At 42.0% G+C, this 15,752-nt stretch overlaps 1 protein-coding gene across 1 annotated transcript; it reads left to right on the top strand.

Moving 5' to 3' along the window:
* Positions 1-265: 265 nt before the first annotated feature.
* Positions 266-15,546, top strand: LOC139550724 (cullin-1-like). The gene is made up of 21 exons (XM_071361821.1): positions 266-555; positions 745-922; positions 2,713-2,880; positions 2,978-3,028; positions 3,134-3,224; positions 3,338-3,501; positions 3,653-3,815; positions 8,806-8,936; positions 9,078-9,185; positions 9,301-9,407; positions 9,657-9,705; positions 9,953-10,084; positions 10,300-10,417; positions 10,646-10,722; positions 10,824-10,955; positions 11,181-11,273; positions 13,739-13,786; positions 13,900-13,982; positions 14,125-14,230; positions 14,449-14,562; positions 14,813-15,546. The coding sequence occupies exons 1-21, from the start codon at positions 416-418 to the stop codon at positions 14,891-14,893; spliced, it is 2,334 nt and encodes a 777-aa protein (XP_071217922.1). The 5' UTR covers positions 266-415; the 3' UTR covers positions 14,894-15,546.
* Positions 15,547-15,752: the final 206 nt, after the last annotated feature.

Below are 15,752 nucleotides of genomic sequence, written 5' to 3'. Positions count from 1 at the left end.
GCAGTTTCAAGTGCAAATACTCATGAGCTAGATCCTAATACATGTTTTTGTCCAGGTCATGATTTTTTTCAATTGAATGTCAACATCAGTTATTGCAATCCCAACATTCTACAATGCAAGATTTTTGCTTACACTTTAGGGCCTGCACTATGTGACTTATACAATGTGTTCTCCTTTCTTACAATGTGTTTGTTTGCAGGTTTCTTGGCAGGATGCTCTCCTGATTGCTACTTGAAGGGGGTCTTCCACGATCGTCTGCCACTCCGAAGAGAAGACCCCACCTTGTCTCTGTGTTACATTGTGGCCTCTCTTCATCACCTTATGGAGGAGTAGCTCTTGACGGTTTCATTACAAGCAATAAAAGAAGACGTGGCACGGAGCAACTGAGAGGAGAGCAACAACAAGCAAAGAGACAATGTCATCCAACAGAAGCCAGAACCCTCATGGGCTCAAGCAGATTGGCCTGGACCAGATCTGGGATGACCTGCGAGCAGGAATACAGCAGGTGTACACCAGACAGAGCATGGCCAAATCACGATATATGGAACTGTACACGTATCCTTCCACATAAATACACTCCCAGGCTTCTCTGACTGTGTGCTTCCAAGTGTGTCTCTTTATTAAGGGCAGTTTTTATGGCTGACACCAGCACAGGTTTGCCTCAGTTTAAAGCATATTTGGGATAATCCATTGTCAGTATTTTAAGTTTCTACATTTATGTTTTTGCCTTTACCCACCACCTAGACATGTTTATAACTACTGTACCAGTGTGCATCAGTCCAATCAGGCCCGTGGGGCAGGGCCCCCTCCATCCAAGCCCTCCAAAAAGGCCCCAACCCCAGGAGGGGCCCAGTTTGTGGGCCTGGAGCTCTACAAGAGACTCAAGGAGTTCCTCAAGAACTACCTGACCAACCTGCTCAAGGTAATGCTCTGTTCTGTGCCTTTTTTAAATGGACTGAGGTCAATGAATCAATTAAATGAATTGGCCTGCTACTTAATTCTCCATTGGCCCTTCCAGTAAAGGTTAAAAGGAAGTATATCAAATGTCCTACCACGTTTGCATGCTTATCTCTAACTACAGTGGTATATGAACCCTTTTGAATTACCTGGATTTCTGCATAAATTGGTCATAAAATGTTATCTGATCTTCATCTAAGTCACAACAATAGACAAACACAGTCTGCTTAAACTAATAACACACAAACAATTATAATTGTTCATGTCTTTATTGAACACACTGTGTAAACATTCACAGTGCAGGTTGGAAAAAGTATGTGAACCCTTGGATTTAATAATAGGTTGACCCTTCTTTGGCAGCAATAACCTCAACCAAACGTTTTCTGTAGTTACAGATCAGACCTGCACAACGGTCAGGAGGAATTTTGGACCATTCCTCTTTACAAAACTGTTTCAGTTCCACTATTCTTGGGATGTCTGGTGTGAACCACTCTCTTGAGGTCATGCCACAGCATCTCAATCGGGTTGAGGTCAGGACTGACTGGGCCACTCCAGAAGGTGTATTTTCTTCTGTTCAAGCCATTCTGTTGTTGATTTACTTATTTATTTTGGGTTGTTGTCCAGTTGCATCACCAATCTTCTGTTGACCTTCAATTGGTGGACAGATAGCCTAACATTCTACTGCAAAATGTCTTGATAAACTTGGGAATACATTTTTATGTTGATGATAGCAAGCTGTCCAGGCCCTGAGGCAGCAAAGCAGCCCCAAACCATGATGCTCCCTTCACCATACTTTACAGTTGGGATGAGGTTTTGATGTTGGTGTGCTGTGCCTTTCTTTCTCCACACATAGTGTTGTGTGTTCCTTCCAAACAACACAACTTTCGTTTCATCTGTCTACAGAATATTTTGCCAGTAGCGCTGTGGAACATCCAGGTGCTCTTTTGCAAACTTCAGACGTACAGCAATGTTTCTTTTGGACAGCAGTGGCTTCTTCCATGGTGTCTAATGAACACCATTCTTGTTTAGTGTTTTACGCATTGTAGACTTGTCAACAGAGCTGTTAGCATCCTCCTGAGATTTCTGTAAGTCTTTAGCTGACACTCTAGGATTCTTCTTAACTTCATTGAGCGTTCTGCGCTGTGCTCTTGCGGTCATCTTTGCAGGGCGGCCACTCCTAGGGAGAGTAGCAACAGTGCTGAAATTTCTCTATTTCGAGACAATTTGTCTTACCTTGGACTGACTTTTAGAGATACTTTTGTAACCCTTTCCAGCTTTATGCAAGGCAACAATTCTTCATCTTAGGTCTTCTGATATCTCTTTTGTTTGAAGCATGGGTCACATCAGGCAATGCTTCTTGTGAATAGCAAACTCAAATTTTCTGAGTGTTTTTATGAGGCAGGGCAGCTCTAACCAAAATCTCCAATTTTGTCTCATTGATTCGACTCCAGTTTAGTGGACTCCTCACTCCAATTAGCTTTTGGAGATGTCATTAGCCTAGGGGTTCACATACTTTTTCCAAACTACACTGTGAATGTTTATCTTATGTATTCAATAAAGACAAGAAAAATACAATCATTTGTGTGTTATTACTTTAAGCACACTGTGCTTGTCTATTGTTGGGACTTAGATGAAGATCAGGTGAATTTTTATGTAAAATGTATGCAGAAATCAGGTAATTCCAAAGGGTTCACATACTTTTTCTTGCCACTGTAAATATCACTCTTCTCCTCCCTCTGTCCCCATCATCTGCAGGATGGAGAAGACCTGATGGATGAGAGTGTATTGAAGTTCTACACACAGCAGTGGGAAGACTACAGATTCTCCAGCAAAGTGCTGAATGGTATCTGTGCCTACCTCAACCGGCACTGGGTCCGCCGCGAGTGTGACGAGGGGCGCAAAGGGATATATGAAATCTACTCCGTAAGACGACCCTTTTTTAGTTTCTTTTGTTAACCATTTAAGAATATGAGATTTAGGTTTTCTCAATTGTATGCATTACTTCATCCTTTCCTTTCAGCTCGCGTTGGTGACATGGAGAGAATGCCTTTTCAGACCTTTGAATAAACAAGTGAGTATCTGCTCAGATTAGCTGTGGAAAAGTTATTCCCAGTCTTAGTTGATTATGATACATTTTGTTGAAGGCATGATCCTAAATGTGTCCCCCCCAACTAAGGTCACAAATGCTGTATTGAAGCTCATTGAGAAGGAACGTAACGGAGAGACCATCAATACTAGGCTTATCAGTGGAGTCGTCCAGTCCTATGGTAGGTCCTGGCATATTGTAATGGTGTGTTCAACTAATATGGAACTGTTGTGAGATGTGATGTCATGGCTCTGAAATTATGTTGGTTGATAGTGGAGGTTGTGTGTCTTTCAGTTGAGTTGGGTCTCAATGAGGATGATGCCTTTGCCAAAGGCCCCACGTTGTCAGTCTACAAAGAGTACTTCGAGACTCAGTTCTTGGCGGACACCGAGCGCTTTTACACACGAGAGAGCACAGAGTTCCTGCAACAAAATCCAGTTACTGAATACATGAAAAAAGTGGGTTATGAAACTAGTGTATTGAGCTAAATAGATGTATCAGTAGCCTTTTGTTTAGTGTAAAAAATTACAGAATCCCCCTCTCTTTCCTCTTTCTCCATCTCTTTCGGTCTCTCCCTCGGCTCTCTTTCTCCTTCTGTCTCTCTCTCAGGCTGAGGCGCGTCTGTTGGAGGAGCAGCGGAGGGTGCAGGTGTACCTCCATGAGAGCACGCAGGACGAGCTGGCCCGCAAGTGTGAGCAGGTGCTCATTGAGAAGCACCTGGAGATCTTCCACACAGAGTTCCAGAACCTTCTGGACGCTGACAAAAATGAAGGTATGGAGGAGATTCCAAATGGCAATTGCCAGCCAGACATGCCTTTTTGCTATTGCCAGATTTGTGCTTTATGTACTTTTTGTACATTTATACATTGCCTAGAGAAATGATTCATACCCACTTATTTATTCCACATTTTCTTCTTACATCATGAATTCAAAATTGATCAAATCTATTTGTTTTACCCATCTACACACAATACCCCGTAATAACAAAGTGAAAACATGTTTTTAGAATTTATTGAAAATTAAATACAGATCTCATTTACATACGTATTTACACCACTGAGTCAATACTTTGTAGAAGCACCTTTGGTAGCGATTACAGCTTTGAATAGTCTTTGGTATGTCTGTATTAGCTTTGCACATCTGCATTTGGGGATTTTCTCCCATTCTTCCTTGCAGATTTTCTCAAGCTCTTTTAAGTTAGATGGGAAGCGGCAGTGAACAGCAAGTCTTTCTGACGATTTTCAATGGGAATTAAGTCTGGGCTTTGGCTCAAGGACTTTCACATTCTTGTTCTGAAGCCATTCAAGCATTGCTTTGGCTATATGCTTTGGGTCATTGTCCTGTTGGAACGTACATTTTCGCCCCAGTCTAAGGTCGGTTTCAAGTTTTAATGTCACATGCACAAGTACAGTGAAATGCCTCTGAAGCAGGTTCTCATCAAGGATTTGCCTGTATTTGGCTCCATTTATTGTTCCCTCTATCCTTATCAGTCTCTGTCCCTGCTGCTGAAAAGCACTTCTGCCTTCAGCTCCTCAGCAATGTAGAGACCAGTGTGTCTGTTGTCCCTTGTGTCTGTGCTCTTGTAGAATACTGGTTGAGGTAGTAGAGATGATGTAGTTAATTATTCCTTGCCAACGAATATTCGTCCACCCATCAGAGATGATTGCAATAGTCTGCTTTTATGATTTGCTTGAACTTCACTTGAACTCTGAATCGAGCAAATGAGTATATAAAGCATGTCTGGTTGGAGGGGTATGCTGGGCGAGGAACATTCAGAATTCTCTTCCAATATACATTGCCTGTGAGGATCAGAGGTGAACCAGTTGCATACATAGCTCGAGCAAGACATTCATCACCATTTCTCTGACTACGTTCCTCCATTGAGTAAAAAAACCTTCTGATTCCAGGAGGACCATGAGCTGTTGCTATCGATAACGTGTCTGATTCATAATTTTCACCTGGCATAGAAGTACAGGGACTTTTGTCAGAGGTTTCTTGTTGTGAGCGCTGAGGGAACTTTATGCACTTGGCCAGATGATTCTGCATCTTTGTTGCATTCTTCACATATGATTTGGCACACTCTTTGCAAATGTACACAGCTTTTCCTTCTACATTAGCTGCAGTGAAATGACTCCACACATCAGATAGTGCCCAATGCATTTTCCTGTAAAGATTAGGAAAAAAATGTGTAAAAAAAACAACAAATACAATTCCATGTTAGATAAATAGTTAGTTAGATTAAACAACTCCTTTGTAAGATAAATGTTTTAAAATGAAATGCGTATGGAAACAGGTGAATTAACACTCCTCAGTTGGCAGGCTCAAGCAAGCTAAAACCCACATGCAAGAACTAACTAGCAGAAATTGTTAACAAGTTAGAAATGATTTAAACACACTTTGCTGTAGGCTACTATTTACTAGTTAACAAAAAATCATGTATGTCATATAAAATAAATTCACCCCACCCAGTATTGTGTTTCAAAACTTACCAGAAAGCATGTGGTCCTTGGCTCAAACAGTGTAGTAGTGTGGGCTCCATAGCATCTCATTAGTGTGCAAGATCTTGAGAATCAGCTGTACATGTGAATGGAAAAGTGCACTGCACATGTGATGGAAGAATGCACTGTGCATACAGAGGGTTGCAATTCCATCGAATTGGGGATAGTTTAACCAAAATATGCCACAAGACTTAGAATTGCCTTGTGTATTCCACAAAAAAGGGTTCACTGTTATAAGCTAACTTTTTTGATGAATTTAAGAAAAATTTCCCAAATTCCTTGGCTTAACATCCCATGGAAAATTTCCGAAAAATTTCCAGAAATTTCCCGAAAAGTTTCCAACCCTTTGCAACCCTAACCACAACTACCCTCGGTATTATTGGCCAATGTGCAATCATTGGAAAACAAACTGGATGATCTACGATTAAGACTATCCTACCAATGTGACATTAAAAACTGTAATATCTTATGTTTCACCGAGACTTGGCTGAATGACGACGCGGATAATATAGAGCTGGCTGGCTTCTCCGTGTTTCGGCAGAACAGCAACGTCTGGTATGACGAGGGTCGGGGGTGTGTGTATTTGTCAATAACTACTGGTGCGTGATGTCTAATATTAAAAAAGTATTGAGGTAATGCTCGCCTGAGGTAGAATACCTCATGATAAGCTGTAGACCAAGAGAGTTCACATAAGTATAATTTGTAGCTGTCTATTTACACCACAAACCGATGCTGGCACTAAGACCGCACTCAACGGCTGTATAAAGCCATAAGCAAACAAGAAAATGCTCATCCAGAAGCAGCGCTAGTGGCCGGGGACTTTAATGCAGGCAAACTTAAATCCGTTTTACCTCATTTCTACCAGCATGTCACATTTGCAACCAGAGGAAAAACAAACCTAGACCACCTTTACTCCACACACAGAGACACATACAAAGCTTTCCCTCGCCAACCATTTGTCAAATCTGAACATAGTTCCATCCTGATTTCTGCTTACAAGCAAAAACTAAAGCAGGAAGTAGCAGTGACTCGCTCAATACAGAAGTGGTCAGTTGGCGCGGATGCTACGCTACAGGACTGTTTTGCTAGCACAGACTGGAATGTGTTCCGGGATTCATCATTGAGTAGTATACCACCTCAGTCACTGGCTTCATCAATAACTGCATCGACGACGTCCCCCCCACAGTGACCGTACGTACATTTCCCAACCAGAAGCCATAGATTACATGCAACATCTGCACCGAGCTAAAGGCTAGAGCTGCCGCTTTCAAGGAGCGGGACACTAAGCCGGATGCTTATAAGAAATCCCTCTATGCCTTCAGACGAACCATCAAACTGGCAAAGCGTCAATACGGGACTAAGATTGAATCCTACTACACCGGCTTTGATACTCGTCGGATGTGGCAGGGCTCGAAAACTATTACTTACTACAAAGGGAAACCCAGCCACGAGCTGCCCAGTGACGCAAGCCTACCAGATGAGCTAAATGCCCTTTATACTCACTTTGAGGCAAGCAATACTGAAGCATGCATGAGAGCACCAGCTGTTCCGGAGAACTGTGTGATCACGCTCTCCGTAGCTGATATGAGCAAGACCTTTAAACAGGTTAAGATTCACAAAACTGTGGGGCCAGACGGATTACCAGGACGTGTACTCAAAGCATGCGCGGACCAACTGGCAAGTGTCTTCACTGACATTTTCAACCTCTCCCTGGCCGAGTCTGTAATACCTACATGTTTCAAACAGACCACCATAGTCCCTGCCCAAGAAAGCCAAGGTAACCTGCCTAAAATTATTACCGCCCCGTAGCACTCTCGTCGGTAAACATGAAGTGCTTTGAAAGGCTGGTCATAGCTCACATCAACACCATCATGCCAGAAACCCTAATCCCACTTCAATTCGCATACTGCCCTAACAGATCCACAGATGACGCAATCTCAATCGCACTCCACACTGCCCTTTCCAACCTGGACAAAAGGAACACCAATGTGAGAATTCTGTTCATTGACTACAGCTCAGCATTTAACACCATAGTGCCCACAAAGCTCATCACTAAGTTAAAGACCCTGGAACTAAACACTTCCCTCTCCAACTGGATCCTGGACTTCCTGACTGGCCGCACCCAGGTGGTAAGGGTAGGCAACAACACATCTGCCACGCTGATCCTCAACACTGAGGCCCCTCAGGGGTGCATGCTTAGTCCCCTCCTGTACTCCGTTCACCTACGACTGCGTGGCCAAGCATGACTCCAACACCATTAAGTTTGCTGACGACACAACAAGTGGTAGGCCTGATCACCGACAACGATGAGACACCCTATAGGGAGGAGGTCAGAGACCTGGCAGTGTGGTGCCAGGACAACAACCTCTCCCTCAATGTGAGCAAGGCAAAGGAGCTGATCATGGACTATAGGAAAAGGAGGGCCGAACAGGCCCCCATTCTCATTGATGGGACTGAAGTGAAGCGGGTCGAGAGTTTCAAGATCCTTAGTGTCCACATCACCAACAAACTATCATGGTCCAAACACACCAACACAGCTGTGAAGAGGGCACAACCTTGCCTATTCCCCCTCAGGAGACTGAAAAGATTTGGCATGGGTCCCCAGATCCTCAAGTTCTACAGCTGCACCATCGAGAGCATCCTGATCTGTTGCATCGCTGCCTGGTATGGCAACTGTTCGGCATCTGACCGTAAGGTGCTACAGAGGGTAGTGCGTACGGCCCAGTACATCACTGTGGCCAAGCTTCCTGACATCCAGGACCTATATATTAGGCGATGTCAGATGAATTGTCTAAGACTTCAGTCACCCAAGTTATAGACTGTTATCTCTGCTAACGCACGGCAAGCAGTACCGGAGCGCCATGTCTAGGACCAAAAGGCTCCTTAACATCTTCTACCCCCAAGTCATAAGAGTGCTGAACAACTAAACTAATCAAATGGCCACCTGAACTATTTACATTGACCCCCCCCCCCCGCTTTGTTTTTACACTGCTGCTACTCACTGTTTTATTATCTATGCATAGTCACTTTACAAATTACCCCCGCACATTGACTCAGTACCGCTACCCCCTATATATAGCCTTGTTATTGTTTATGTAAATGTATGTTACTTTTTGATTGATACATATATATATTTTTTATAAATAAATTATCAATATTTCATTAACTCTTTCTTGAACTGCGTTGTTGGTTAAGGGCTTGTGTGTAAGAATTTCAGTGTTGTATTTGGAGCATGTGACATGCATTGTCATTCTCTGTCTGTAGACCTTGGGCGGATGTACAATTTGGTGTCCCGGATCACTGATGGATTGGGAGAGCTGAAGAAACTCCTGGAGACGCACATATATAACCAGGGCCTTGCTGCTATAGAGAAGTGTGGAGAAGCAGCTCTCAATGTAAGAACTACAATGGATTTAATAGTTAAATGTACGCATTGTGTTTTACCGGTTCACATCTTTATTAGAATAATCTGAGACAGTCCTCTCTCCAGTTCACTTGGGTGTTCCTTGACTTTGTTTTCATTTATTTCACCACAGGATCCCAAAATGTATGTCCAGACCATCTTAGACGTCCACAAGAAGTATAATGCTTTAGTAATGTCAGCGTTCAACAACGATGCTGGTTTTGTTGCTGCTCTGGACAAGGTATGTTCATATTTTACTATATTTTGTGGTGTTAGACATTTTCAGACGGTGTCACACACACTTACACTGTTGTTGTTCTTGTTAACTTTGAACACCCATTTTTTTGTCTTCACAGGCCTGTGGACGCTTCATAAACAACAATGCTGTAACCAAGATGGTGCAGTCATCCAGCAAATCCCCAGAGCTGCTGGCTAGATACTGTGACTCTCTGCTGAAGAAGAGGTGTGCCTCCGCTCTGGCACATTCACTCAATGCAAAACTCAGAACCACAGTTTGATATTCAAGTCTACGTACGCCTGAGACCAGTAGCCAGCACTCCAGTATTGCTATGGACATTTGTTCTGAAATGGTTCACATTGACTAGAGTCAATATGACGTCTACTCTTCTTGTGGTTTTAATAGACACTGCTAACATACAAGAGCAGGATGTCTGATTTTAAATGAAATTATTTTCTTTCTTTTTTTGCACAGCTCAAAGAACCCAGAGGAGGCAGAGCTAGAAGACACACTAAACCAAGTGGTGAGTTGGACTGCTTTAAAAAAATATATATATATATTTTTTTTCAGCTGCCACACTGGTACTGCATTTTATACATTATCTGGTTGTCTGGAGTCGACAGGATGAAAAGTGGAGCTTCTGCACTGGCTGCCTTCCATTGTAGACCCAATCTCCTCCCCCTCCTTCAGCCCGGCGTTGCATTTTAGTTGGTTTACGAGATGTGGTCTCTATTCACAACTATCTAACTGTTATGTGTTCTCTTCCCTAGATGGTGGTCTTTAAGTACATAGAGGACAAAGATGTGTTCCAGAAGTTCTACGCCAAGATGCTGGCTAAGCGGTTAGTCCATCAGAACAGCGCCAGTGATGATGCTGAAGCCAGTATGATCTCCAAACTAAAGGTACTATACCACAAACAATGTGTTTACCTCATGACTATGTTTTTAATTTGGCATTTTCAATGTGATATTGACATTACATTGTGATTGGTAACTAGAGTTGTGCAGTTTGTTTATTGTACAAATCTGTTAGATATTCTCTGGTTGCTCAGTCTTTGGACTGTGTTTTACCTGGGATCAGCTGTCCTAATGGCATGTCCTGCCCTCTTTCCCAACAGCAAGCGTGCGGCTTCGAGTACACCTCCAAACTCCAACGCATGTTCCAGGACATCGGAGTCAGCAAAGACCTAAATGAACAATTTAAAAAGCACCTCACCAACTCTGAGCCTTTGGACTGTGAGTATATCTGTCTGTGACTCTGATATGCGGTGGGACATTGTCCCCCATTCTGGGATTCATTATGTGATGACAGAAAGGATTTTCTTAATCTCGGAAACCCGGTTACCTGGATTGATTGAATAGGGCCCTGGTTTTTCCCAACCAAACTTTAAAACAATCACATTGAAACAAATAACTATTATAAGAAGATTGCTGATCTGTTTTCTGTGTGTGTGTGCGTCTCAGTGGACTTCAGCATCCAGGTCCTCAGTTCTGGTTCCTGGCCCTTCCAGCAGTCCTGTACATTTGCCTTGCCCTCTGAGGTGAGAGACTAACTGATCCCCTCCACAGTGACCCAATTTACTGACATTGATCACTGTTTTACTCACTGTTCTCTCTTTTCTTCTCTCCTACCCTCATTCAGCTGGAGAGGAGTTACCAAAGGTTCACTGCCTTCTACGCCAGCAGACACAGCGGGCGCAAGCTGACCTGGCTCTACCACCTGTCCAAAGGAGAGCTGGTCACCAACTGCTTTAAGAACAGATACACGCTGCAGGTGATTACAGGTGTTGTCTGATCAGATAAAATATGAATATTTCCTCTCAGACTCTAAGTTAGGGATTTTCATCAACCATCACTGTTGAACAAACATACTGGTGTGTGCTGACTATTAACAAGAAAAAATTAATGAATCAACAATATGCATGGAGCGGAGTTGTCATGGTATCCTCTATTATTGAATGGTTTGACTTATTCCCTGTTGCTCCTCTTGTCCTCCCAGGCTTCTACCTTCCAGATGGCCATCCTATTGCAGTACAATGCTGAGGACGTCTACACAGTGCAGCAGCTCGCTGACAGCACACAGATCAAGATAGTGAGTACTGACAACTCAACGGTATCTAGTTGGCTATAGACAGAGAGACTATTCTCTTTGATGGATGGTCTTTCAAAGGAAGACATTATGCTCTGATGGGAATACAAAACATTAAGAACACCTTCTCTTTCCGTGACAGACTGACCAGGTGAATCCAAGTGAAAGCTATGATCCCTTATTGATGTTAAATCCACTGATTGTAGATGAAGGGGAGGAGACGTGTTAACCTTTCATGAGCCTCTACCCCGGGTCCGGGATCACCCCCCACCCCCCCACACACTGATTAGCATAGCTAGCATAGCTTCACAAGTAGATAGTAGCATCTAAATATCATTAAATCACAAGTCCAAGACACCAGATGAAAGATACAGATCTTGTGAATAAACCCATCATTTCTGTTTTTTAAAATGTTTTACAGGGAAGACACAATATGTAAATCTATTAGCTAAACACGTTAGCAAAATACACAATTTCTTTGTCCACCATTTTTTCTCTCCACCAGTAGCTATCACCAATTCGGCTAAACTAAGATATTGATAGCCACTAACCAAGAAAAAAACTCATCAGATGACAGTCTGATAACATATTTATGGTATAGGATAGGTTTTGTTAGAGAAATGTGCATATTTCAGGTAGAAATCACAGTTTACAATTGCACCCACCATCACAACTCGACTAGAATTACTAAAGAGAGCAACGTGTATGACCAATTTACTCATCATAAAACATTTCATAAAAATAGACAAAGCATAGCAATGGAAAGACACAGTTCTTGTGAATTCAGACAATATTTCAGATTTTCTAAGCGTTTTACAGCGAAAACACAATAAATCGATAAGTTAGCATACCACATGTGCAAACGTTACCAGAGCATCGATTCAAGCCAAAGAGAGCTATAACGTAATCATCGCCAAAATATATTAATTTTTTCACTAACCTTCTCAGAATTCTTCCGATGACACTCCTGTAACATCATTTTACAACATACATATACAGTTTGTTCGAAAATGTGCATATTTAGCCATACAAAACCGTGGTTACACAATGAAAATAGTAGGAAATCAAGCCTCAAAATGTCGGACGTCATCTTTCAGAGTGATCTAGTTTAATCGAAAGCTAATCATATACTTGACTAAAAAATACAGGGTTGACAGGAATCGAAAGACAAATTAGTTCTTAATGCAATCGCTGATTTACATTTCTAAAATTATCCTTACTTTCTTATACAGCGTTCGCCAAGAGAAGCTATAACAAACAAAATGGCGTAATATGCGTTTAAAATATTTCGACAGAACAACGATTTATCATATTAAATATTTCTTACTATGAGGTGATTTTCCATCAGATTCTTGGGCAATGTATCCTTTCTTGGGTCTAATCTTCTTTTGGTCGATAGATGTCCTCTGTCCTTCGAAATGTCCACTAACGATCGAACGGGACCCCGAAACGTGCCCAAAGTTTCAGAGTGCACGACAAAGAAATTCCTCAAAATCGCACTAAACGGATATAAATTGCTATAAAACGGTTCAAATTAACTACATTATGATGTTTTTAACAACTATAACGACTAAAAACATGACCGGAGAAATATCACTGGCTAAACAACCATTTGGAAGGAGGCAGGTCTGATGTCCATCTTGCGCAAGACGCATGCAGGAAGAGAACAGTACTTCCACGTTTTCGTGTTTTATAGTGGCTCTGATTGCGCAATCGAATCCATTCAAAGCGTGATGACGTACTGACACCCAGAGGAAGACGTAGGCAGTGTCGGTTTCTCCATAGCATCTACAGGCACCTTAAAACCGACCCCAGATCAGGGGTCAAAATTTCTGAAATCTGACTCCCTGTCAGGAAAAGTGCTGTAGAAGTAGTTCTGTACCACTCAGAGACAAAATTCCAACGGCTATAGAAACTAGAAAGTGTTTTCTATCCAATAATAACAATAATATGCATATTGTACGATCAAGAATTGAGCACGAGGCAGTTTAATTTGGAGACCAAAAAATGCTAATGCGGAACAGCACCCCCTATAGTTGCAAGAAGTTAAAGAAGGATTTTTACAATTTAGACCTTGATTGTGTATGCGTGTCATTTAGAGCGTGAATGGGCAAGACAATATTTAAGTGCCTTTGAACGGGGTATGGTAGTAGATGCCAGGCACACCGGTTTGAGTCAAGAACTACAACGCTGCTGGGGTTTTCACGCTCAACAGTTTCCCCTGTGTATCAACAATGGTCCACCAGCCACTCAACATGGCCCAGCATCCCTGTGGAATGCTTTCGATACCTTGTACAGCCCATGCTCCAACCAATTTAAGGCTGTTCTGTGGGTAAAGAGGAGGAGGTGAGGGTGCAACACAATATTAGGAAGGTGTTCCTAATGTTTGGTATACTATGTGTATAAGCTGAAAGCAACAGCCCACTATCTGCCTTATACGTTGCCTGTTTTGTTTTTGTTCTCATCAGGACATTTTGGTGCAGGTGTTGCAAATCTTGTTGAAGTCCAAATTGCTGGTAGGTTTTATGTCTCTTATTTTCAGATAATCTACCAAACAACTCCAGTTGCTAGGGAGCCATCAATTAACTATTCTCTGAAACTTTGACTCAAGCAATGTTCTGTTGTCTAGGTCCTGGAGGATGAGAATGCAAATGTGGATGAAGTGGAGTTCAAACCAGACACCTTAATAAAACTCTTCCTGGGATACAAAAAGTGAGTGATTACACACACCATGTAATCAATATAGATCACAAACCTGCAAATTGTGGAACAAGATATTCCAAATTGCTATGTTACTGTACTGTAATAGATTCTATGAACTGTTGCTGATAGATTTTGATTTGAATCTATACAGCAAAAAACTTCGGGTGAACATTAACGTGCCAATGAAGACAGAGCAGAAGCAGGAGCAGGAAACCACTCACAAAAACATAGAGGAGGACAGGAAACTGTTAATACAGGTGCACTGTACATCACGCTATTCTATTTTTTCCCCTGATCTAACTCACACTACATGCTGCCACTGTCAACATTACTCACCTTGTCAAGCATTCAGTCACACTCACAAAAATCTGTCTATTGTCTAGCGTGCACAAACAACCTCTCTGGTCTAGAATATTCACCCAGGATCATTTTGGTCTAAACCTGCTGTGTTCTCTCTTTCTCTACCCTGCTGTAGGCTGCCATTGTGAGAATCATGAAGATGCGCAAAGTGCTGAAACATCAGCAACTCCTGGCAGAGGTGCTGAATCAGCTGTCATCCAGGTTCAAACCAAGAGTCCCCGTCATCAAGGTAAATTATGCCGTAAATTAGGCCACGTTAGATGGAAATTTACCTTACCCCAGAGGATGTCTTGGAACCACATACTGTAAATGCAACATCTGCCATGGTAGGAACGTGCTTGTTTGTGTCTTTCAGAAATGTAACAAATCTATACTCTGTTTTTACAATAAGGGTTATTTCCTGTAGGTTTATGGAAACCACTTTCTGTATGCAACATGTGCCATGTTAGTAATGGTCATGTATGGTTTTTGTCTTTCAGAAATGTATCGACATCCTGATAGAGAAGGAGTACCTGGAGCGTGTCGACGGAGAGAAAGACACTTACAGCTACTTGGCTTAAAACCTTTTCATTGTTCTCCACCCACCCACCCTCCCTCCTTTCTTTTTTAAAAAGTTGTCTCTTGAGTAATAAACATCATTCCTTTTGACATTTGGCCAATGTTGTCAGGAATGCGAGCACAGAAGGAGAAAAAGAAGAAAGAAGTTGTCAATCATCATCAAGGTGGTTGCGAAAGCTGGACTTCCCTTTAAACTCTGACATTATGGGATAGCTGCTCGCCCAGTGTTTGTTTGAAGATCCCATCTGAACTGCTCAGGATCGACAGATACATTTTGATATGTAAATATGGACAGAGACCTTTACCTCTTTACTTTTATCTTGCAAAGTTAATAACATACAAAAAAAACTATCAAAACCCTTCACACCGAGGGTTGCATGCTACTGCCTATCTGCATTTAAGAAGCAAAAAGACGTAATAGATGAGAAGCTATTAAGACACTGCTGCTTTATGTGGCAGTAGCAAATTAAGAACGTATGTTTAAAAAAATAAAAGATGAGTGCAATTTTAGCTGCACTTCCAGAAAGCGATCTGTGTTTGAAAAAGGCCCTTAGAAGTGTAATCTGCATTGTTACCAGCTACCAGAAAAACATTTGTATAGTGTGGTTCACTTTTTTTTTTAATGTATGGTAAATAAAAATTAAAGGTTTCTGTATTCCCTCTGATGGTTTTTATTCCTTCAAAGCTGATGTGAACTTTGGCCTGAGATGTTTACACACGCATCCCAATTCTAATCTATGTTCACTAATTGGTTGTGAAAAAGAGCTAATGTGATTGGTCAAAAGACCAATTAGAGGGGGGAAAATATCAGATCTGTGCAGCCTGTGTAAATGCAGCCCTGGATATTATAGATCATTGCTG

Source organism: Salvelinus alpinus, chromosome 23 (assembly GCF_045679555.1).
Source record: "Salvelinus alpinus chromosome 23, SLU_Salpinus.1, whole genome shotgun sequence".
NCBI lineage: Eukaryota > Metazoa > Chordata > Actinopteri > Salmoniformes > Salmonidae > Salvelinus > Salvelinus alpinus.
Note: the sequence above shows the minus strand (reverse complement) of the source record. Positions and strands in the feature narration are given on the sequence as shown.